General features: G+C 46.1%; 1 protein-coding gene across 3 annotated transcripts; it reads left to right on the top strand.

Annotated features, from left to right (window-relative positions):
- The first annotated feature begins 35 nt into the window (after positions 1 to 35).
- On the top strand, positions 36 to 24,146 carry CFAP53 (cilia and flagella associated protein 53). Of its 3 annotated transcripts, none has more exons than XM_087772770.1 (9): positions 36 to 148; positions 762 to 991; positions 3,581 to 3,754; positions 10,889 to 11,192; positions 15,706 to 15,924; positions 16,997 to 17,213; positions 17,731 to 17,833; positions 19,303 to 22,167; positions 22,870 to 24,146. In XM_087772770.1, the coding sequence occupies exons 1-8, from the start codon at positions 86 to 88 to the stop codon at positions 19,541 to 19,543; spliced, it is 1,551 nt and encodes a 516-aa protein (XP_087628896.1). In that variant the 5' UTR covers positions 36 to 85; the 3' UTR covers positions 19,544 to 22,167; positions 22,870 to 24,146. The 3 variants fall into 3 exon arrangements, with proteins under 3 accessions (XP_087628896.1, XP_087628897.1, XP_087628899.1); XM_087772773.1 differs by having other exon boundaries at positions 47 to 148; positions 815 to 991; XM_087772771.1 differs by lacking the exon at positions 19,303 to 22,167.
- Positions 24,147 to 25,176: the final 1,030 nt, after the last annotated feature.

Raw genomic sequence — 25,176 nt, 5'->3', positions numbered from 1 at the left:
GACGTCATGAGGTCACTTCCGCCGCTGTTGCTGTAGCAACGGGCGGCGCGTCCAGGCGGCCCGCCTCTCTGACCGGGCCGCGGCTATGGAGGCCCGGCGGCGGTGGCGGCGGGAGGTGACCGGGCCCGTCCCGCACTCCTTGGCGCTGGTGAGGGACCGCCCCGGTGCCGGTGGAGCCCGCTCCGCTCCCGGGCGGTGCGGGGTCCTTGGGGCGGGCACCCTGAGAGGGGCCGGCGGCGGGGCGGGCTGAGGGCCTCGGCAGGACCCGCTGCCACCCGCTGCGGGTCCCTGGGGGAACCGGTCCGGCTGTACCGGTGCGGGGCGAGGTCGCTCCTTTGGGGGTACGTGGGCCACGGGTGGGTGCCGTGGGGTGCGGCGGTGTGTGAGGGGCTCCGGGCTGTGGGAGAGGGAGGTGGCTGGAGGTTACCCGCGGTGAGAACGTTTGTTTGGTGTAAACCAGACCCCAGCCATCCTCTCAGCTAAATAGGGTAAGATGTAAACCATAGCCTGGGCAACAGGCAAGTGCTGGCACCTGAAGCCATTTCATGCTCTTGTACTGGTGTCGTGAAGGCAAGGCTTGTTGGGATTTACCCTGAACTCATCATTTGGTGTTAGGTACTTATTTGGTCATGAATTCAACTAGAAAAAACAAAAAACAAACAACCCAGAGTACCTGATTATATATTTTCACCACTGACATATCAATGATCTTAAAGGTCTTTTCCAACCTAAAGGATTCTCTGACACGCTTTCTTTTACAGAGAGCTAAGCCTCCTAAAGAACAAACAAGTGAAAATTTTGTCTCGGCTCGCAGACAGAAAGAAAAGGAACTCCTGGAATATACTGGTTTCTTAAAGCTTCACAACCAGTGTCGCAGCGTCCATGAGTGGCAGCAACGCAACGAACAAAAATGGCTCCACGGCGTTGTGCAGAGAAAGGTGGATGCGACGATGCAGGAGTACCTGGCAGGGACTGATGAGAGACGAGAGAGGTAGCAAACGAGTAGCTAATACCAATATCTGCCCTACTATTTTCAACTTAACGGTACGCTTAGAGGAGCGATTATGGGGAAAACGCTCAGTTGAGCTCAGCTCTGTGCGTTACACTGTGCGTTGTGGCTTGGTATTCGTTATTCATCGTAACAGAAAGCGTAGGCGTGTTTAATTGGCAGTCAAGCAGCGATGTAGAGCAAACAGTACTCGTTACTAGTATTAGTCACCGAGCCAATCGCTAGAGATACGTATTCAAACACAGTAACTAGTACAGTTTAGGTGGCATTTAGAGCCTTGTCTGCCAAATGCAAGATAAAAGTAGTATTATAGCACTTGCATTGCTTGATTTTTAAAGAGAACGAAGAGTACGTTGATAAAAGTGTCAGAAGGTCTAATTGTTGGGTGTAACTGAGGGTTTTGTTGCAACCTCATTCATGTTTTGGTCCTACCAGTAATACTTTGCAGCACAGGCAGTTGAAGGAAACGAAAATTTGGCAGAAGTCTGTCAAAAATAGTAAAGGTGAGGCATATTACTGTCTTGTAAAGAACAGAATTGTGCTCTGCTGATCTTAGAAAAAAATCGCATGGTTTAATTTCTCAGTTACTCGTTCCTGTTAAGTGACTCTGGAGCTGTGAAGGTCATCAGTTTGGTATCGCAATCTGATGTGTCTTCATAGGACAGGAGTTGTACACCAATTGCACAGAATCATTGAGGCTGGAAGGAACGGTCTCTTCTCCCCAGTAACAAGCGATGGGACGAGAGGGAACGGCCTCAAGCTACGCCAGGGCAGGTTTAGGTTGGATATTAGGAAAAACTTCTTCACGGAAAGGGCTGTCAGGCCCTGGCCCAGGCTGCCCAGGGCAGGGGCTGAGTCCCCATCCCTGGAGGGATTTAAAAGAAGGGTAGACGTGGTGCTCGAGGACATGGTTTAGTGGTGGCCTTGGCAGTGCGGGGTTAACGGTTGGACTTGATGATCTTAAGGGTCTTTTCCAACCTTAATGGTTCTATGATTCTATGAACCTCCTGAGATAATCTAGTCCAATCAAGCAGTCACCTAGAGCAGGTTGCCCTGTCCATTTACATTTTGCTTATCTCCACACATGGAGATCCCACAACCTCTGTGGGTAACCTGTTCCAGTATTTGACGACCCTCACAGTAAAAAAAAAAAGTGTTTTCTTGTGTTCAGGTGGAATTTCACATGTTTTAATTTGCGCCCATTGCCTCTTGTTGTGTCACTGGGCACTACTGAGAAGAAGATGTCTCCCTTTTTTGCTTTCCCTCCCTTCAGGTGTTTATATACACCGCTAAGATCACCCTGAGCCTTCTCTTCTCCAGGCTGAACAGTCCCAGATCTCACAGGAGAGAGATCTTTAGGAGAGATTCTCCTTTTTAGGAGAGTTGCTCCAGTGCCCTAATCATCTTAGTGGCCCTTCACTGGGCTCGCCCCTCTAAGTCTGTATCTTGTGCTGGGGAGCCCAGAACTGGAGCCAGTGCTCCGGATGAGACCTCACCAGCGCTGAGAGGAAGGATCACCTCCCTCAACCTGCTGGCAGGTTCCCCACGCAGCCCAAGATGCTGTTGGCCGCCTTTGCCGCAAGGGTGCATTGCTGGCTTTATGTTCAGCTTGTCTGCCAGGACCTCCAGGTCCCTTTCTGCAGAGCTGTTCTCCAGCCAGTCAGTCCGCAGCGTGCACCGATGCATGGGGTTATTCCTCCCCAGGCGCAGAATTTCTGTCGAATTTCGTGGGATTTGTTCTTATTTAGCTGCTTAAGATCCCCATGCTGTGTTTGCAAGGAGACTGGGCTCAGTACGTGGTGGAGAGAGTGCAATTCAGTGTCCAGAATTAGTAGGTCTTTGGCTTTGCTACTCTAACTCCCACCAGCGGTGCCAGCATAGGTCCATAGCACTGCTGCTCATGCAGTAGCAGGGGCATCCCATTGCGTAAAAGTGAGAGTGATTTCCCAGAAGCCCGTTACATTCGGGCTGGAATTAGCGAGTTTCTGGATTCCTTAGCCCCAGGTTTCATACTGCAAGGATTAATAGAGAGGTAAATGGTGGGGTGTTTAAAAGTTGCCGATTTGACATAATTTTCTCATCAAAGGTCTTTTGGGATGAAGTGATTTATGGAGTGGTGCTAAAATAACAAAAGGTAGTTGGAGAGAAGATACAATTAGAGATGTGTAGAGAAGGGTGGTAAATACCAGGGAGGGATTACGCTAAAGGATAACAGTATACAAGATCAAATTGATATCAGCTGGTCACAAATGTAGTCTGGAAATTAGAAGAATTTGTTTAATGGGGGACTGAAGTTGTAAAGCAGCACTGGAAATGGGTTTGTAAGATAAGGAGCTTAAATTGTGCCAGGCCAGAATCACTCGTCTTGTGCTGTAAGATCCCCTCCACGGGCACAACAGGAGCAATCCCCGAGTTCAAATTTGATGTTCTCTTGGATGTTCCCTTCTTTGGCATTTGCAAGAAGCGTTGAAAGGAGCCCAGTACCCATTTTGCGCTCATAACAAATAAACTAGAACTTTATCGTTTAACAGAAGGATTGTTCTAGCTTTTGTTTAAATGTTTTCATTACAGGCTTCGTGAGCTTCTGGAGGCAGAGGAAAGTAGGTACTTGGCTGAGATGGAGTCACTTGAAGAAACAGTACTGGAGAAACAAGAGAAAATGAGGAAGCGAGCAACACTACTGAGAGAGAAGAGAGAAAAAGAAAGACAACAACTGGTGGCTGAAAAGCGAGAGCAGCAATTCAGGTATCGTAAAATAGAATTTGGGTTAAGTAAATACAAAAAGGCAATTTAACAAGAAGGTGACAATAATAAACTGAGGAAGGAAAGATGAATGTGATTGAACTGATAAAACAAAAAAAAAATTAGGGTGGTTTGGATAGAGGTGTATGAGCTTTGCTAGAAGTTGAAAGGCCTCGGCTATGTTGCATGCGGTGGAGCAGAGTATGGTCTTTTTCTGACTTTCGATGAAGGGGTGCAGCCTCTAAAAACCAGGGAGCCAAATTTGCAACGCTCAGGAAAGCATGCGAGAAAAATTTTCATTGCTAGAGATGAAGGCAACAGGTACGAAGAACTGTACTGTCTCCATTATTCGATTTAAGCGTTGAGATACCCTGAAAATATTCTTCCAAGTGTAGTATGAAACTCCTTGTCCTGTGTGAGCATCCCTGGGCTGTCAGCTGCTTTTGTAATTCCTTGTTCTGGCATACAGTTCTATTTCAGCTTTATACTATGGGAATGAAAAGGGTTCAGGGAAGGTTAATTTGGCCTAAATCATGCTAATACATCCAAGATCCTTGAAAAGTTCAGATTGTCCAAAAAGACAGTGGTTTTATTTATTGTATACTTTTCAAGAGTACCAGCTAAGGTTTTAATGCAGCCTGAAGTTCTGTGCCAAGTCTTCCTGGCTGCTGAGCTTGGCAGCCTCTTTTGAAGTCATTAAGATTTGCAGGTGTTTATCAGGCCCTGAGGCCTTGGCATGAAATCTGACTTGCTCAGTTCTTGGAAATTTGGTTTTCTGAGGAAGGGATGAAAATAATATTAATGTAATTCAATTGTAATCATTTGAAGTGTCTCTTCCCAGTCTCCCACAGTGCTATGGAAATCCACAACACCTGCTTCTCAGTGTGCTAGAGGCTGGGGATAAAAATCAACACTTGCTTTCACGAGTGCATAAACTCTAATTAACTAATTTCACAGATAAATGTTGGTTTATTGACTGAGACAGGTGGTAAGGCAGCGTATGCACTTCTAAATTCACATGCTGGTGTTAAAATATGGCCCTCGCAATTTACAGTTCCTAGTTTGCTCTCTACCCATCATACAAAGTGGTTGAAATTCATCTTTAAAGCTGTTTAGAGGAGACACTGCTGGAGTGCCTCTTATTTTTGTACTTGAGGCTTGGCTTCCATACCACGGAGAAGGGATTCAGCTTGCGATTTAGACACCTAAAGGTAGGTGTCTAAGTGTTGGTATCTTTTTATTCATTGGGAATACGGAATCGTGTTCTACTCAGCAGATCTTCATTGAGATCAGGACAGTTAAAGGAACCTAATGTCATCCTAAAGTAGGTATATACTGGTCTGCCAGTTGAACTGCACCCTAGCCTCCACTGACTGCATTGACTCGATTCCCATTGGTTAGAATGGGAATTTAGCTCACACGTTGATTTCTATTTAGATGCCTAATTTTAGATATTTTAATTGCAAAATGAGTCCCACCAATGAATCTCATCATCTGGTGATATGTACTTGGACTTTCATGCTGCCGTTGCCTGTCTTTATAATGTCTCAGGTCCTCTTTCTTCCCAGTACCACCCTATTGATCTCTGCTTCACTCAGATTTCATGGGATCATTCCCATCGTCCTTCTACATTTCCCAGTCTGCTCTTGGATCTAGGCAATATTCATACCACATAGTCTCCCATTAAAAAGTGTTGCTGGAGTTTTGCTGGTGGCGTTCTGCTGGCTGCAGTTTTTCAGAGGATTTAGAGGCAGTAAAATCCTCTTTCTTCACAGCTGTTGTGAGTGGCAGTCTTTGAGTATCTTTGCAAATGAATCTTCATCCTACAGCGCCCAGAGTCCTTCTCTTTAAGTGTCCTGACGTAATGGAAATACATTTCCATGGTCAGTTCTTCCCCCTGTTCCTCTAGCTCTGTCTTTTTCTACTTTTAAATTAAGGTCCCTGTAAAAAACAAGAACTTTAATAACACCAGCTGACGAGAGTTCACCTTGTCTGTTGATCTCTCCTTTGAAAGACAGATACCTTTCTTCATGTATATGCTTAGTAATATTTTAAAAGGGAGTCTCTACTGTGGTGATCAATTCTGATTAGATTAGTAACTTCTCATATCTGAATCTGCATGTATTTCTCATCTTTAAGTAGCCCCAAATCTGTTTTTTTTCCCCCCACGGTTAGCTGTTACTCTTCCTCCTAAACCATCCTGGTCCATGCAGAGATCTGGGAGGAGGCTTTGCTCTTCAGGAAACCAACACTTATTGAAGATCCACAACCAGAAATCTGTAATTGTGCCACAACCTGTCCTCTAGGGCAGCGGTCTCCAAACCTTTTTGATTGCGCACCCCTATCATTAAAAATTTTTTTAGCGCTCACCCCAAGGATGTTTACTTATTTATAAATTATATGCTTGTACTACTGTACATTATAAAACATAGGCAAAAATAGAAGTTAAAAGAGGGTGAGAAGAAGATGAAATAAACACTATTTTTATTTTTAATGTTATTTATTATTGGTACAAAACATATTTTCTTCCCGCACCCCAATGGATTGTCTTGCACACCCTACTTTGGAGACCGCTACTCTAGGGCACAGCCAGAGGAGCCCTGGGAGGCCGTTTCAGTAATGGGTGGATATACACATGATTTTCTGTTTCCCTTTGCCTGCGAATTTACAACCATTTTGAATGTCTTTCTGAAACCTAATACAGCCTTCTTTATATTTCTTCTAACTTTAAGCAAGGTGTTCCACTCTTTTGCAGCTATAGATTCTCAAATGTGAGGTATAGGAGCACCTATAGCGTACAGCGCTCCAGTACATCATTCCAGAGTACCACAAGGAAGCTCTTAGAATCATAGAATCGTTAAGGTTGGAAAAGACCCTTAAGATCATCGAGTCCAACCGTTAACCCCGCACTGCCAAGGCCACCACTAAACCATGTCCTCAGGCACCGCATCTACCTGGCTTTTAAATACCTCCAGGGATGGGGACTCAGCCCCCGCCCTGGGCAGCCTGTGCCAGGGCCTGACAGCCCTTTCGGGGAAGAAGTTTTTCCTAATATCCAACCTAAACCTGCCCTGGCGCAGCTTGAGGCCGTTCCCTCTTGTCCCATCGCTTGTTCCTGGGGAGAAGAGACCGACCCCCCCTGGCTCCAGCCTCCTTTCAGGCAGTTGCAGAGAGCGATGAGGGCTCCCCTCAGCCTCCTCTTCTCCAGGCTGAGCCCCCCCAGCTCCCCCAGCCGCTCCTCCCCAGCCTTGTGCTCCAGCCCCTGCCCCAGCCTCGCTGCCCTGCTCTGGCCACGCTCCAGCCCCTCCATGGCCTTCTTGGGGTGAGGGGCCCAGCGCTGAGCACAGGATTCGAGGGGCGGCCTCACCAGTGCCCAGCACAGGGGCATCGTCACCTCCCTGGTCCTGCTGGCCACACTATTCCTGATGCAAGCCAGGATGCCATACGCTCTTTTGGAGCAGTAGCCCGAGGGTACAGATTTAACAGCTTCTCAGTAGTGATCTTAGCCAGGAAAAATCCTTTATCACAAGGTGACAGAGGGCACAGTCCTTGGACCACCGGAGTCCCGCTGGAATTCATTTTCATGAAGGGCTACAACTTGTATGAAAAGATATTCAGCCAGTTTTAGCCCGAGGACATGTTCGTCATTGGCATCTTCAAAGCAACTGGCAATGTCTTAAAATTTGCATAAAACACATCTTACATCCTCTTTCTTGTGATACCATCAGAAGCATCCATACCGAGAATGTTATCATCACAGCAACTCTGTACTGCAGCCATAAAATGAATAAATAACTGGGGGACGGGGGGAATAAATGCAGTTTCTGTCTTTGGGAAGTGGCTACGTACAGGCACAATTTTAATGTTAAGAAGCTTAGGATAGCAAAGTGAGGAAGAAAAACAGCCATCTGGGGGAGCAGATGTTTATAGGTTGCGGTAAAAGCTGCTTTGAAGGAATTATTTTGATGAAATCAAGCAATTAGAGGGTTATTTTATATTAAAATTCTAACCATGCTGAACTTTTATTTAACTTCTCTTCCCCTCTGAGAATTCAATTAAATTCAGATTAGTTTATATCATGGAAAAGAATAACTAATTCTATATTCCTTCACTGCTGAGAGAACTTTGAACCCATTGTGTTAAGGTAATACAGTTATTTCTAATAGTGTAAGATTTCAAATCTTAATAATGACATGTTTCCCTCAGAACATTTGAGAAATATGTTTTTCATGAATACTAATGAGTACCGTAGTCTTTAATCACCACTAACTCCTACCCAGGCGTTGGAAGATAGATCTCCGTGTTGAAACGTAAGAAAACCGGCAATGCCGTAGTGGGTTTGTTGACCTGCTTGAAGGCAGGGGCACCTCTCGGAGCGTGCGGTGCCTCACGGCGTGCCCATCGCTGCGCTGTTCTCTGCTTTCGTTGTTGGGACGACCAGTGAATGAGCGGGCAGAAGGTTCCCATCTCACACAAGGAAGTAAAACATTTTACTTTTACCCTTTTCATTAGCCTGCACTGGAATCTGCTCCTTTGTTCCTGTATTTCCTCACCCTTCTCTTCTGAAGACCGGAGCTGAGGATGGTTCCTCATTCCAGGGACAGTTTCTCCTTTAGAGGATACAAACCCAACTCTCAGGGAAGAACGCAACGCTTGGGGAGAGGATGTGGCGTGTCCTAGGATCGGGGGAGAAAAGTGCTAAGTGTGGGAGGCTTTATCTTACGGAGACTTGATGTTGATGAAAGGGGACTCGGCAGATTACTTTTGTTCCTTCTCAGTCAGGGACAGTTAAGAGGTTAGAAATGCCTTCTGGATATCAAGTAAAATAAGAATTTTGTTTTCATGGCACTGCTGTCCCTTTTATCGTTTGTGTATAGTGCTTAGCGCCTCTCACCACTGCCTCCACGGCATTAGGTGCTTTACTAATAGAAGATGAGGACAGAGATGGCCTCGGCCCCAGAACCTTACAGCTGAAATGCGAGGCAGCAAACAGCGAATGCCGACAGGAAGAAAATGTGGTGAGACCTCTGCTTCTGCATGAAATTACAGGTCAAGCGTTGTGTTCCTTGGCTGTATCTCACTCCTGCAGCACCAAGGGAGAGCAAGGCATAGCGATCTTTCCCCTCCGCAGTTACAGCTCTGATTTTTGTACCGCTCCACTGTACGTGTGACTGGTTGGATGGCTCTCGCTGTGGCACCGAGAACAGGGTCAGGCTGGCTTTCGGCACTGTCGCTTTTTCTGTCTGTCAGCTTGTTCAGCCGGTTCTGAACTGGAGGACAGCTATTCTGGGAAACGCTCTTTGTGGTTTATAAGCTCTAAGTAATTTTTATTAGGCTGGCTTAGCGTGGAGTTTTATTGGTAAAGCTTTGGCAGATCTTCTAAGCCAACACATAATTATTACACGCTGGTAGTTGCCTCAGCCACATATTAACGATACCAGGAGCTGCGCTCATTCTGCGTTTGTTAGCAGGAGGTGAGCGGGAGGTGACGAAGGAGCAGTGTCAAGTAAAGAAACCATTATTCTGGAGCATAATCTTACTAGTTTTAGGGCAGAAATGAGTTATAGAGCAGCAGTCGCATCCTGTGTTGCTAAACTCTTTCCCTGTTTGCCTCGTGGCTAGCGGATATAGCAGCTGACCTCAGGGAGAGGCCAAATTTGCATCGTTTCTGTAGCCTCTGTGGAGGTGTGAACCCATGGCCCCAGACAGAGAATAACGCTCCTATTAATTCTATACCCAAAACCCAGGTCAGGGAATATAGATGTGGGTTTAGATGGAGACAGCAGCTATTGGACTTAGGAATCATTTGGGAAAGTGAAGGCTTTGCAAAGACAGATCCTTAGCATGAAAAAGCAAACCACCAAGTATCTTTCTTTAGTGCTGGCAAACTCAATTTTGCTTTTAAGTTTAAAAAAAAAAAAATCTTAGGCAATGGGATTCATTCATATTTTGTTTCATTGCCGTAGTTATGAAAATTAAATTACTATCGTGGAAAATGATAGTACTATGAGATAGTTGCTTGATGAATATTTAATATTTTTGCTACACAGGATTGTCCGCTAAACGTTGTATAAAGTATTTCACATTGTACAGGTAACTACTGTTGTCATGCAGTGGTTTAAGATTCAGTCAATGATATCTTATGTCTGCTGTAAATTCCCAAATAGCATTGCAATAATCTGTAGAAGATGGTTTCATCCAGCATGAAATTGTGAGATATCTTTTTACTTCACAGCATTCATGTGTGTCTATCACACGTCCTTAGAGCTTACGGATCCTCAACGCTTGTAGATCTTCACCATTGTCTGCTAGTTTCATCTTTCGATTTTATGAAAATCTATATCCCGGTTATAGAACAGAATTAAAATGCTTGTATATTGTTCAAATTAAACATCGTTTGATAGCATACGTTCATCTCGATAGTGCTTTGTTTGTAAAAATAAAAGCAGAATCTCTAAATAGTCGTGTGTTCTTCAACTGAAGATAAATATTCTGCTTATTTGCAACTCAATTGCAGTGAGTAAATGAAAACTGAAAGCTGTGTTACTTATTTGACTTTCTAGCTTCTCCAGGCTCTTATTGCAACTCTTCTGAATTATCCCACAAAACTTGATTTAAAAAAATGAATACGTTTCTAGTGGTTCCTGTTCAACTGCGTAACCTAAACTTCTGCTTGCAGAGTATTTTCTGAATATGAATGAGCTTTCAAGTGACTAGTAAACCTATTCTAAGTCTTCATTTGAATAAAGAGCAACCTACGTGTTTGAACAAGCGTAGCGTGCATGTGTTTTATATGTTAAAAGAAATTATATATATATATAAAACTGCACACAGCACGTGTTCCAACTCCATATATAAAATACACTTTGCATATATGAATATTTATATATTGTACGTGTGTATATATTTTTATAAATCAAATATAGGACCTGCTCTTCAACTGATTAAGGTCAAAATCTCCATCAAATCAGGCTCTCTGTGATTCCTTAGGCCTCCCAAGGAGTCAGTGTCAGACCGGGTGTGGAAGCTGGCATCCTGAGCCGTAGTCCTCTGAGTAGTTATGAGCCTCCATCCACCACAGATCTCCAGACTTGCTTATTATTTTGCGACTTTTCTTTTTTTAACGTTGCCTTTCAGAGAACAATGCGAGGAGCTTCGCGTACAGCAGACGAAGAAGCATCAGAAGGAATTGCGTGAAGACCAGCTGGCCCAGCTAGCTCTGAAGGAGGAATTGAAAAAGCAACAGAAGGAGGAGGAGCAGATGTTTGCAGGGCTTTGGATAGAGGAGAGGTTGGCTAAGGAAAAGCGAGAGGCGGCGGAGATGCAGAAATCAGCAGAACAGAGTCGGGAAATCCTGAATGCGCTCAGTGCCCAGGTAGCGGTGCTCAGTGCTCACAGAGAGGAGGTGAAGCGGCTGAAGGAAGAAGAGGCTCGATTGCTGGTAATTTCCATATCATTCTCAATTCAGGGTTGTGTATTAGGCCCTCCTAAAGCTAGGCTTACCAGACATTTAGATTAATCCATACCTTATTTGCATCTTCCCTGATTCCATTAGTATCTGAGACTGTCCTATTATACTAAACCTCTTTTCCAGAGCTGTGGCAAATGCATTCCTGTTTACAGAGGGAAATACATCTTTTGAAACTTAGCGTTGTAAAGGATTTTGGCATTCGAAGCCCCTCAGAGCCTTTGTGGGAAATGGAAATGTTTTGAAGCTTTTGCCAGGCATCTTTGCAATTTTCTGATTTCCAGTTTCCTGTGGGATAGCTAGAGAGTCTCGTGTCCCAGCTGTAATGCGTAATGCCAGATCTCAAACCGTGATGCATACGTTTAATCATCACGGTAAGCGCACTGGGAGGAAGCAGCAAGGGCGTGCTGCTCCCAGAAGAGAAGGCGAGCCAGGAGCCAAAGGTGACAGCAGAGCAGGGCGGTACGCTGTCCTCCCCAAAAAGAGTCCCACAGTACCCGAAAGAACGGAGCAGAGCAGGTCTGCTGACAGTAACCGGGGTCATCTAACAGTCCAAACCGCCCGGCAGGTCCGTAGCAATGAAGTCCACGATGAAGCCAGCAAGTCAAGTCAGCAGGTCTGGATCAGGATCAACCTCGGGCACAGGCGTACCTGCAACGTAGCTCATGTAGGCACCAAAGGCGAGAGACTGAGCCTAACGGCAGCTCCCAAGCGACTCCTCTCAGCCCTTTCTCATGCCGCTCTTTCCCAGCTCTGTGATCCAAGGCTCCTGCGGGGAGGTTGCAGAGCCTGTTGGTGCACTCAGGACCCTGACACATACAGGAGGAGACACATTTCTATGAAAAATCCCAACTGCTTATGCCCCAGCTGACTGAAAGAATCCACATTCTTTTTTTTTTCTTAACAAATTAGCAAGCAGCGCCTAAGCTCTCTCACCTATTAGTGCTGGCTGCTGTTGGGCGTCACATCGCGGGAGGCATTTGGCTACCTTGGCCCAACTGTTTGGCCACTACCCTCTTTTTTTTTTCCTCATCTCTCCCCAGTGTAGGCTTGCTGTAGGTGTGCTGGCTTTAGTGGGGCTTGCTAGTTCACAGTATTCTGCGTTGACTTTGTGAGTTATGGGAGACTATTTAGTTCAGACTCAGTCTTCATTTTGCAGCTGTTTACACGTAGCGATTGAATGATCGCTCAGGGTACTCTGTTAGGCACTGGAAGCTGATGCTGGCAAGATATATAGTCCACTACTTTTTAAAAATAATGACAATAATGAATCTAAAGCTCTGAAAATCCTGGCTGTGAGACAGTGGAATCCTTATTCCAAGCTAGACTGTAACGTTTCACTTACTTAAAAACATGCAGAATAAAATTATTTTCTTGTAACAACTTTTAAGGCACTGCCAAACCTCCCAGGCAAAGAACACTTCTACTTAACTGGCCTTTTCAGAAAAATGCTATTAGAGTAGAAGACTTTGTAGCTTCCCCTGGAGACAGCTGCCTCGGGCTCCGTCAAGGAGATAAATTTCTGGTAAAGTGGTTTAGTCTCTGAAAAAAAGCTTTCTTCAAAGGGTCCATAAAGGAGAGTTTCTGTATTGAATAAGGATGTAATCCTTTTTCAGCAGAAGAGGGATGTGACAGATGGCCACATTACGCGTTTTTTGGGTACAGAGTTGTCAGCCTATAATGATCAGGGGCTTCATCTGGGCGAAGGACACGCTATGGACAGCTAAGCGTCTCTCTGTATAATGGTTTCTTCTGGTTGTTGCAATGGAAATAGATTATTTAGGGAAGTGAGAAACCATATGTGTGCATCAAGATACCTCAGGCTGGATGACAAAAGAGACAGCAACTTTTGCATTAGCTTTTTCGTTAGCTGTTACCTATACTGGCTGCCTTCCTCCCCCTCTGTTTTTTCTCTCCCTTAAAGAATTGTGATACCTTGAGGTGACGGAAATACGTTATTCTGGGTGTAGTCCCACAAATGCGAGACGAGTTTCTGCCATAGCACTTTGGTCCCGGCTTGCAGGTGGATGGCTGGTAACAATTTCTTTGTACGTTTGCAATGTTGTGTTACCCCATCGTATAAACTTTCACAGAGCAAGCACCATGGATCCCGTCCTCGGCTGCTCTCATACAACTTCACTGACGTCAGAATTCAGCCAAAGACATGTGCCAGCTTGCCCAGTAGACTGCTAACTATTTCCACCTTCTTTCCTTCTTTATTGTTTGAAGATTTGTTTTTGTTTGGTTTTTTTTTATTACTTACTGGTTCAAATAATATATACTGAGTTTCAAAGCTGTTTTACCAGCTTCTGAAAGTGAATTTGGCTGTTCAGGAAGATAGCAAAGTCACCTTTGGCTTTGAAACACTGGAAGAGTCCGTGGGTGCTTTACGTCCAGCATAACAAGTTATGTTCCTTAGGAGGTGCAGCTTGTACTTCCGTATGGGGAAGATTAGACACGTTGTTTATGGCAAACCTGCTAATTCATGTTAGAATATTAATTGACATTACAAAAGAGACATTTAATTTAAAAACAGGTTAAGAAAAAACTGTGTACCTTCAAAACCTCTTACACGGTTTCCCACAGCATTCTCCTGGAGAAACTGGCTGCTCGTGCCTTGGACGGGTGTATGGTTCGCTGGGTAAAAAACTGGCTGGACGGCCGAGCCCAGAGAGTGGTGGTGAACGGAGCCAAATCCAGTTGGCGGCCGGTCACCAGTGGTGTTCCCCAGGGCTCAGTGTTGGGGCCGGTCCTGTTCAGTATCTTCATTGCTGATCTGGATGAGGGGATCGAGGGCACCCTCAGTCAGTTTGCAGATGACACCAAGTTGGGTGGAAGTGTCAATCTGCTGGAGGGCAGGAAGGCCCTGCAGAGGGACCTGGCCAGGCTGGAGCGATGGGCCCAGGCCAACGGGGTGAGGGTCAACAAGGCTCAGGGCCGGGTCCTGCCCTTGGGGCACAACAACCCCAGGCACCGCTGCAGGCGTGGGGAGGAGTGGCTGGGAGCTGCCCGGCGGGAAAGGACCTGGGGGTGCTGGTCGACAGCCGCCTGAACATGAGCCAGCAGTGTGCCCAGGTGGCCAAGAGGGCCAATGGCATCCTGGCTTGTATCAGGAACAGTGTGGCCAGCAGGAGCAGGGAGGTGATGGTGCCCCTGCACTGGGCACTGGTGAGGCCGCCCCTCGAATCCTGTGCTCAGTGCTGGGCCCCTCACCCCAAGGCGGCCATGGAGGGGCTGGAGCGTGGCCAGAGCAGGGCAGCGAGGCTGGGGCAGGGGCTGGAGCCCAAGGCTGGGGAGGAGCGGCTGGGGGAGCTGGGGGGGCTCAGCCTGGAGAAGAGGAGGCTGAGGGGAGCCCTCATCGCTCTCTGCAACTGCCTGAAAGGAGGCTGGAGCCGGGGGGGGTCGGTCTCTTCTCCCCAGGAACAAGCGATGGGACGAGAGGAAATGGCCTCAAGCTGCGCCAGGGCAGGTTTGGGTTGGATATTAGGAAAAACTTCTTCACCCAAAGGGCTGTCAGGCCCTGGCCCAGGCTGCCCAGGGAAGAGGTTGAGTCCCCATCCCTGGAGGTATTTAAAAGCCGGGTAGACGTGGTGCTTGAAGACATGGTTTAGTGGTGGCCTTGGCAGTGCTGGGTTAACGGTTGGACTCGATGATCTTAAGGGTCTTTTCCAACCTAAACGATCCTATGACTCTAGTCTGTGATTCTAAGGCAGGTGAGGCATTGTTTCTGTAGATAAGCTAATGATGGCCACGTACTGTTTTATGACTGTGAGTGCTTGTAAACTTATTCAAATGGAGGATGTTCAGGAATTATCCTAAGTTACTTTATTGATGCTGCTTTGGGCATTTTTTTTCCTTTTGGCTAAATAATCTCGAATATACATCTTGATCTATGTTTGCTATTTTTCATTGTTTCTTAAGAACTCAACTTTACTGTCCATTTTCCCGTTCTTTCCAATATAAAGTGGAATGCTTTGAAGCCACGGAAATTCAGTAACTGCCCATCAGAATATAAGGATACAATTACTTTGTGCAACCTTACGTCCACTAGAGATGCAGCGCTCTGAACATCCAGCACAGACACAGGGCAGATAATCTGTGCAGAAACAGGAGGAACACATGGCTGTGGTATCGGTTAGTGGTTGTGGCTGCGTGTGAAGACTTGGATGTAGATCATACGTGCTGCAAGGATATCGATTTCTCTAAAGAGATGACTCTGTCTATCTGCTTGAAATATCTGGAGTACATCAGGCATTCCGGTGTTTTGATATTGAAGTGCATGTAATAAAGAGAAAAATCCTGAATTCTAATGAATGATATGCTAAAATGTTCATGCTTTAACAGGTCTAATGGATGACACTAATCCTCTAATGTCAGCAAGAATATTTACCTTTGCTCTTCAGTGTTCCAATTAAACTAATTCTAGCCATCACTTAGTTTGAAGTTATGCCATGATTTTACAAGCTGGCTCTTTTTACTGTTGTAGGAAGAAGAGCAGCGACTGCTTAAGCTAGAAAAGGAACAACTTCAGATGGAGAAACTACAGAAACAGAAGGAATGCAGGGATACGCTGCTCAGTGCAGCGCAGGAGAAGAAGAATCGTCTTAATGAAGAAAAACAAAGTGAACTTGCCCTAGAGATGAAGATCTTGGAAAAATCTCTTCAGGAACCCCAGGAAGACGCTGAGGAGAAAACAAAAAGAAAAGTAAGGGCTAGAGGTGTTCACTGTGAAGTTGTGGGGCAGTACCTCATTGAGACTAATTTTGTGGCCCTTAGTGAACTGCACAGTATAAATGAGATCAGACACAAGCCCTTTTGTCTGAACAAGTTGATTCTTTTGTTGCATAGCCTGTTGCTTCTCCTCCTGCCAGCGCTTGACCTCTCTGAAGAAGCCCATTAGCTGTTAAAACCACAGTGAGTACTTTGAAGCATGCTTTGCAATCAGCCGGGCTAGACAAAAGAAGGGGGCTCTCAGGAAACCCTGGAATCTTGTCTCTCTCTGCAGATTCCATTGTGTATAAATCACCTGAGCTTTTTCATCTTTACACTGCATGGATGTAACGGCGGTTAGAAAAATGTTTTTTGTTTCGTGGACCTGATTTAGTATATATTTGTAACTGCAGAGGAAAGTAAATATTTAACTTATTCTAATTCATTAATAGTAAAAAACGTTTTTAAATCTTCAATAGCTGAATATATAGATGCAAAAGCTCATGTTAAATATCTTGGAGAGGCCATGGAACCATGGATGTGTCTGTCACTTCCTAAATTTAAAACAAGCAGATTGTCCAACTTCAGGGTGAAAATGAGTCTCAAGGTAACTTTAAGACAAAGCAGGGAGCTGCTTTCATTACTCTGCTCAGGGTATTTAGAAGCTCACGTAGGTTAGGAAAGTTGTATAAACTCACTGTTAGACCTTGGCACAAAATTTATTATTATTATTATTATATTTATAGGTCCCAAGGCTTCTCATGCAGGTGAGGGTGGAGTAGCTTGGTCAGCTGTGGAAAGTCTTTGTAAAATGTTTGTGCTGCAGGCAGCTGAGCTGCTATAGGGGAAGAGACAACTCTACATTTGTTCTGCTCTTACGCTGTTGTCCAGGCGCTGGCGACTGGCCAGGAAGAAGATTCTGCACAACTTTTTCCCAAAACAGGGTTTGGGATGGAGCTCTAGGTTCCCAGTTCTCACATTGTCCGCAAATCACCGCTTCTCTTCGTGTTTGGAAAGGCTTTTTTGAACTCTCTTACTCAGATCTGCAACTGTCTCTGTGTTTGCAGCAAGAGCTGCTCAAGGAGCAACAGACTTACCTGGCACACTTGGCTCGACAGCTGGAGGAGGAGAAACAGCGAGAAAAAGAAGTGGACAAGCTCCTCAAAGAAGAGATGGCGAAGGTTTGGGCCAAGAAGGCTGAGCAAACGCGATCAGAGAAGGAGGCTAGGAAGCAGCTACTGAAAGATGTCCTGGATAAAAGACAACTGCAGCTAGAGGAGAAGTGTAAGTAATAACAGCTCGCTGTGTGTGCACCAAACCTACTGCATGAATGCAAGTCTTGGCAAAGGCAGAGGCAGTAAAACACGCTGCTTTTGGGAAGATCATCTGGCCCAGCACGCACAGGCTGCACGGTTGAGTGGACACCAATGCCACTGTCTCTGAATCCGCTTCTGAAGCTTTACTCCTACAGGCATTCCTTACACTCATTTCCCATCACCAGAGCAAAGCCTAGTAAAGTAAGGATTGCATGAACAAGCAATCATTATTATTAATTATCTTCTTCTTCTTCTTCTTATTATTATTATTATGAAGTTCTGAATGTGAAATCTTTTTCTATTCTGAGTGGATGGAAAAACAAATAAGCTGAGAATACGCTTGCCGTTGTTTGTGTACCTCTTCAGAAGCAACAAAACTCAGACTTGCTATTTAGGCTACTTGGCTTCAATACAGTCTCGCTGTCCCTTCAAGCTTAGCAGTGCTGTTGCCTTCTAAAAGTATTTATTTATTATTTTTTTTGCAGTGCAGAGAAATGCAAAGGAACAGGAAGAACTTGTTCAAGAGAGGAAGTTATTAGCTGAAGCAATCACAGAACTCAAGCATATAGAAGAAGAAAAATATGCGAGGTATTTTTCTTTTATGCCATTGATTCACTTCACTGCAGATCAATCTTTTAAACTTGTGAGTAGGCTAATTCTCATTTTCAGGTAACTCGAAGAACACTGGGTGGGCTTTCTTCTGTTCAGAGAGGCTCTGCTCCAAACTGCTCAATAGCAGCCCTGTTATATTGCAATTGGTATTAAATCACTAATTCTGACCTCATCATACAAATAATGGTGTTTCGTTACATATCCTGGTTTTGGTCTTTTTGGACCATCATGTGACGTACACCCATCATGTTTATTAAATACATCCTCTCATACTCCGAGCTGTTATTAGGAGTGGCAGAGGTTTGGGGAGGCGGGTTAATGAAAGGATAGTTGGTTACTTACCTAGGCGAACTCGTGTGTTCAGGCTCGTTGCTAAACTCCACCCACACACATCCCTTAAACCATCAGTCAGCCAGCCACCAAAATACCAGACTACTGCACGTAACCCAGCTGCATGGGCTTCTGCTTACCGTACGGTTCCTCAGGGTGAGAATATAGTTATACGCAGTAGCTGAAACGTTCCTCTGGGTGTCATGAGAAGCCTAGGGCAAAGGGCTTTATTTCGCTTCGTTTCCGTTTTGTACTCCCGTCCTTTCTCCACACTTGTCCGTGGGAGGTGACCAAGTAGCTCCTTCCAGAGCCAGTATCTGTTGTGTTCTCCGATGGTTTTACTGGTAACGATCTCCTGGATGTGGCAGAAATCTCACCCTTCTGAGGGAAACACGCTGGGCTTCATTTGGGCTATGCTTCACTTGGCAAAGATGGCATTCCGTGGCGTCAGTACGCGCTGCGTGGTTCGGCTGTGTTGCGTTAGCGCACAAGTCTTGACTAGACCGTTGGCATTTTACGTGTCGGTGTGCCTCAGCGTGTAGGTAGGCTTCCACCGCTGCTCCAGAGGGTAGCGAAAATAATACGTGAGTCTTGAAGTAGAATGGAAGAATGATTTCTTCTGACAGCCATTTCCTAGAATATTAGTACAACGCAGCGGCGGGAGCCTGCGCCCTGCCTTCCCCGTTGGCAGTAACTTGTTATTTTCCGAATGAGGGAGTGGAGATGGGGTGTAAGGCTGCTGCAGCAATGAGCCCGAGCTAGCAAAGGGCTGAGACCCGACACGCTCATTCTCTGTCCTCTCACTGTCACCGTCAGGGGCAGGGAAGGCGTGCTGGTTACCGGGGATTGTCCTTGCTCTTTTTTTTTTTTTTTTTTTTTGTTAAGCACTGATTTGCAATCTCCTTTATAACATACAACAGAATGCAGTTCATTCTCTGAAGAACATAAGGTTAGCACGTAGCATTTGGTTAATAGAGTGGTAGTTATTCTTAACACCTAAAAAGAGTTTTGAATGGTTCTTTGGTCTAAGGTTGAATGCTAACAGATTAAATAATAATAATAAAGCTGTTTATTTTTGTTACCCACACTTCATGAATAAGCTATTTCATTTCCAGAAAAGTAAAGGAAGCAAAAGAATACCAAGAGCAACTCAGGGCTCAAATTGCCTATCGACAACAGGCCCGTGATGCTGAGGAAGAAGAGAAGCGTCGAGAATACGAATCAGGTCTAGCAGCAGAGAGAGCTTACCAAGAAAGGGTACAGGACGTTCTAGCAAGGCCTTGTGAGAAACTAGCAAAGACCCACCCTTTGAGAAGAAAACTAATGTCTAACTCTCAAGAAGACCATCTACAATGATTTTTTTAGCTCACTTGATTGCCTTAAAAACCATTTTTCTACGGGTGTTTATAACTGACTTGAGTTAGTGGACCCCTCTCCGCTGTGATGCTCAAAATATTTAACTGGCAAATACAAGAAACGTGGTATTTTTAAAGGTTATTTTTTCCCTACTGGATTTTCTTTGACAAAATGACTGATCCAAATCAAACTGTTTGACATTTTAATACAAGAATACTGTGTGTCCTCTGCAGTATAGTAATATATTATGATGTGAATGATATGCAGGCATTCTTTAAAATCTGCACAAAGAAAACTTTGTAGAAGAGTTTCAGCAAACTTTTATTAAAATGCCTTTCAAACTGCAAATATTTGCAAAACCTTTTTTGTATTTAGACAAAAAATACTTGGTGACTCATCTTTGTTTTCCTTGTTAAATATAAAACTATGAATCTATTTTACTATGGGCTAGCTAGTAAAGAGCTGTTATTGCTTTGCATATATTCTGATTGCTATTGAATGATCTGGGGAATATCGGAGTCCTGCGAGACCTCTGCTTGGAGAGATTTAATTGTGCAGGACTGAAGTCATCCTTTTCTTGCAAAAAGGGTTATTATTTATCATTTTGATGCCAACCCTGCCTCTTTGGACTGCCTTGGCTTGCCACCAGTGCCAGAGTCTGAACTCAGGGAATGGCGAGGCGGCGGAGCACCAACAGTATTTGAAGACAGAGCAACACCAAAAGCAGCCGGATGTCAACAGGAAGGTCTCAGAAGGGTTTTGGCAGTGGGGAGAGGAGGGGACACCTCCTCACTGCTCTCTCACCTCCCCATGTTAATGGCCAGATTGCCCTTCAGGCAGGAGGAGCAGTGGGTGACACAAGGAGGACAGGCGGGAGCAATCCAGCTTCTCCCTGTGGCATTGACCTCGACCAGCTCCCTGGAATGTATTTCATTCGTTTTTCCTCTGTGGTTTTAAGAGGAAGGAAGTGAAGAATCCATTTACAACCTCATATCCTTTCTCGCTCGTAGACGTTGCGGCATTCAGAAATGTTTTATCTTCTTCCTTACGTTTTTCCATCTGCGTCTTTGCTGCTGCTTCTCTGCTGATGTTTCTCTCTCTTCCTTCAGCTTTTCAGCTTCTACCATCATTCCTCCACCCCTTGCTTTTCCACCCTTTTCTTCTCCAACTTCCATCCCTCACTAAGCACTTTCTCTACCTTCTTCCTCCTCCCTACCTTCCCCTTTCAGTGTTTGGCTCCCTGCTGGCGAGTACCAGGACTCTTGCGTTTTTTCGTTGTGTGGGAGCATGAACGGACGCACAGAGAAGCTGATAAATGGCTGGGATCGGAGCCCAGGAGTCCCAGCTCCCAGGCCTCTTCGAGTGAATCGGGAATAAACTGCCTTCACAGTCGCCTCATCTTCTAGGTTTAAAGCAGACGCCAAGTTGACAAACGCTTTTTGTCTGTGGAGAAAGCTGTGCAGCTGTTTGCAAAAGGCCGGGTAGAGAAATATTAACCTGAAACAGTATCAGTGATCTTAGCAGAGCAACCCAGCTAATTATGGGTGTAAATGGCAGAAGAACCTGGCCCGAAGATGTTGCCCTGCTGAGGAGCACAGCACTGAGTGTGGTGGGGTTTTATCCTTGCTTACGGACAAAACCTCTCCGAGAGCAGCTTCCTGAGACAGCCGATGGAAGAGGGGCAAGTTCACACCATCCAGACGGAGCAGAGTGGAGCCTCTTCGTGTCTTGTTCTTGGTATCACTTGTATCCAAACAGGGTCTGTCTCCTACAGTCATCGAGAAAGGAAACACTGCAAACCAGGAGAGGCGGGTGGTTAGTCGTGACGTCTAGCCCTCGCGCAGCGCTTTTCAGCAGCCATCTCCAAAGCCACACAGAGGACTTCAGAGCCGCTCCTCCTATTTTGCAGGTGGGAAAGGCCAGCCCAGATAATGGAAATAGTTTCATCAGTTCAGAAAGCTCAGGTAGTCGTCGGTCTCTGCTCTCGCCGCCGGGTCAAATTGGCAGAATGATTAAGAGATTAATTTCCTGGTCTGCCACGGGCTCCTGGTGTGGCCCCGCGCAAGCAATGTAGATTTTTCTTTACTGCTGTGACCCCTCTTTGAAATATGAGCATAATAGCACATTCAGAATTCCAGGATTAATTAAAGCGTGTTATTAAAGGCTGTGACACTGCCGCTGGGTACACCTAATAAGAGAGACAAAAAATACCACCTTGGTGAGCTCGGTGAATTTGAGCCATCCAGAAGCACAATAAATCTTTTTTTTTAATAAAATAGTAACTCAGAAGAAGTGGCCAGAGTTATCAAGCATTTATAAAGTGTCTGAGCCCCTGCTCCTGGAGGCAAAATTCCTCTGCAATGAACGTGAAGTCTGCACAAAAAGAAGAGACTGGAAGAGGTTTGCCTTCAGCAGAAACGAATTCCCGTGGGATAACAGGCAACCAAACTCTTCCAAGAGAAAACTGGTAGTCGATGAACATGTTGCTGGGGCTGACCCCTTTGCCGTTGAGTCCTCTGTAGACTTCAGGTTGGTCTGGAAGAAAGGATACGGCTCATACCAGGCTGCTGAGCGGCTGGGTGGGTCAGCAGACTCCTTTAGAAGCATCCTCTCCATACCCCCAAGTAAGAATGATTTTCTATGTCAAGACTGAAGAATTTCCTTAATTGTGGTATCCCCCCCTGAGTGTTTGGGGGATCCTGGAGCCAAACTACCTATTAAACCAAGAGTGCAGGGACACCACCACTCCTGGTCCATGGCTGGGTGATCTCCTCCTGCACCAGGGGTGTGAGCAACCCAAAGACAAAACCACTGGCATTTAAAAACCAGGCAGTTACACCCTCTTCACTTATACAGGCACTAGAGCTTTAAAAAATATGCTTTCCTGTATTTTTTATTACATTTTTCACGTTGGTGGAGAAAGTGCAGAGGTGTGGACTGTGTCGGTGACTTGCCTGTGGCAGAGCCGGCAATGGTTGTACCCCATCACATCTTCCCGGACCCACTCCAAGGTCTGAACCCCTGGCACTCGCCAAGGCTTTAAGACTTTTCTGCATCCACCTGTCTGCTCGTAAGGGCCTTTGATGACCCCGGGACATCCCATGGTGATGCTTTTGGCCATGCGTGAGGCGTTGAGCTGGGGAGCGGTTCCTGGTGCCCTGCGGCATGGTGCTGGCTTGGTCCGTGCTCCCTGGGGCCAGGCTGGAGGCTCGCTGCAAAGCTACATCCGGCTTTGGACAGAACCAGTTTTATTTGCAGGAAAATCCTTCTTTGTTAATTATTTATTGCTTTAACACTGTGATTAATTTTTCATTACTTTAACCCAGGTAGGAACGCTTGCTGCAGAAATGGCCACTGCAACCATGGCCAGGGTACGGTGACACCGCAGCCCCAGCCAGACCCGAGGATCGTGCCCAGACGTAGCACATGGTGACTTCTGCATGGCTTCGAGGTCTTTGCGACAACTCTGCATGTAAAAATTCAGGACCTGGGGTTGTATTTAGCAACAGTCAACTCTGTCTTGATGACATTTGGAGCTATCAGAATTGATGCTCCGTATTTTTGCATTACCTGCTACCGTGCCCCGCACAGATGATGTCACATACAAGAGCCATCCAGCGAAGCACAAACCTTTCCCTGCAAACCTTTATACACATGCAGAGACTTTAAAGTCCTTTGAATTGTGCAGATATTGCCCCTAATTTTGAGGAATAAGGTTGACTCAGCTCTCATTTTACCCCCGGCCCACTGCGCTCTCAGCAGTAGATCCTGCTCCAAAGTATTTCTGCGGAGGATTTTGGGATGGGGTTATCGGTGTTAACGTTCTGCTCGTGCATCGGAATTCAACGCTGCTGCTGTAGATTGGGGGTCAGGGCATTTCACTGCAGAAATGCTGGTTTCTGCTGCCCGTCTGAATTCAACGGCAAACTCGCCTGCGCTCCTCTACCTAAATAAAACCCCAAAGCTGATGTGGAATGATGGGGTGGGTGTTGCAGAGCAGATAACTCCGCTCCTAACCTCCAGCGCCCCTCGCCGCTCCGTGCTATCGTCCGTCCGTCCACCTGTCTGTCCCTGGGGTCTCCATGTGTCATTGCAACAGAGGGACAAGGCTGGGACCCGTGAACATCTCGGGGAGCAAACGCATCTCCAACACCAGTCCTGTACTTGCAAGGAAGCCGCTGGCTCTGCTTAGAGAGGAAAAAACATGGTATTTGGTTCATTTTCACCTCTTTGATATGAATGCAAGTGCCTTTGACGTGAATGCTAAGAGGTGGTACCATAAAATTCTATTTAAGAGCCAGTGCTCGTTAAATATTATGATCCAACACAAGTTTTGATTCCCAGCAACTCAGCACTTAGGACACGCTTCAGGGATTTTGTATGTATTTTGGGGTTTTTATTTTCTAACTTTTTAGTTAAAGTTTTAGATTATGATAAATTTGATGGAAAATCACACACGGCACCAGCTGGTATTTCATGGGAACGGCTGTGCTTTGCCTCTGGGCTATCACTACTACCCAGGCTCCGCTGAAACCTTTGCTCCCGATTGCGCCGGTACTTCACGTTTTGTTTCTACAATTGATTTAATAAAAGGAGAAGAGCAAGTTTTGTTTGCCCAACAAAGCTATCTTGGAGGCTTGGCAGAGATTACGCCGTCAAATGTGTTACCCAGGGTCATTTCTAGACAGGGTGCAGATTTTTCTCCCCTTCTTTGCTCCTTCCCAAACTTCCCCCAGAGCCACCTGCAATTTATTTGGATTCACCAAGGACATCAGAGCTGGAAAAGAGAGACATCTGCGATGTTGGCTGTCCTCCCACCAAATCGGCGCTGCTCCCTACTGGGCTCTGGGGTGGCTAAGGGAAAAGATGGCAAAAGGGGGAGTTTCACCCCCAAAAAGGGGCGAGGAGCAGAGGGTGAGGTGCCACCGGCAATGGCTTTAAAGAAAGACTGCGGGTGCCCTGTGAGCAGGAGGGATCCCCGCTCACGGAGCAAACAACTGTGGCAGAGGATAAGCCCTGCTGAGCACGTTTTCTGCCTGCTTAGTTAATATGCAAAACACCTTGAATGATAATGAATAGCAATAGTGATTAATTAGGAATACTTGGCATTTGTCTCAACCTTCTCAGGCTCGAAAACCGCCTCGTAAGCATGAATTGAAGCATGGGGTGCTCCCACGGGATGGAGGGAGGCAGCGTGGCCACGGCCTGACAAGCTGGGGCTCATTTTTGCCTGTTTCTGCCCAAAAAAACAATTCCTGCCATCGGCGTGGGACGGAGCGAGGCACAAGCAGTGCCCAGGAGCCCAGTGTTGGTGGTGGGAACCCAAACCCACCTCCAGGTAGGAGAAGACAGAGGAAAAGCCTGTTCCTTGAATGGATTTGCAGTGGGCTCGTGGGGGCAAGGCTGCCGGGCCCAGGCGTCTCCTGGCCGGGGTTGCCCCGTCCAAACCCCGATATACGGGCGATCCCCAACGGGGTGGCAGAGCCCGAAACCACCCAGGGGCTCCCGCTTGGGATTTAAGGAAGGGAAAGGAAGGAGAAGAGAGGAATAAAAGGGGGAAAAAAAAGCCCCAAACCCAACAACAAACACGGTGTGCTTCAGGGCCTCTAGTGGAGGAAGCGAGGCGGCTCCTT

The sequence above is a fragment of the Nipponia nippon genome, unplaced genomic scaffold, assembly GCF_047370975.1.
Source record: "Nipponia nippon isolate SJK-2023a ecotype South Korea unplaced genomic scaffold, ASM4737097v1 scaffold_37, whole genome shotgun sequence".
Lineage (NCBI taxonomy): Eukaryota > Metazoa > Chordata > Aves > Pelecaniformes > Threskiornithidae > Nipponia > Nipponia nippon.
Note: the sequence above shows the minus strand (reverse complement) of the source record. Positions and strands in the feature narration are given on the sequence as shown.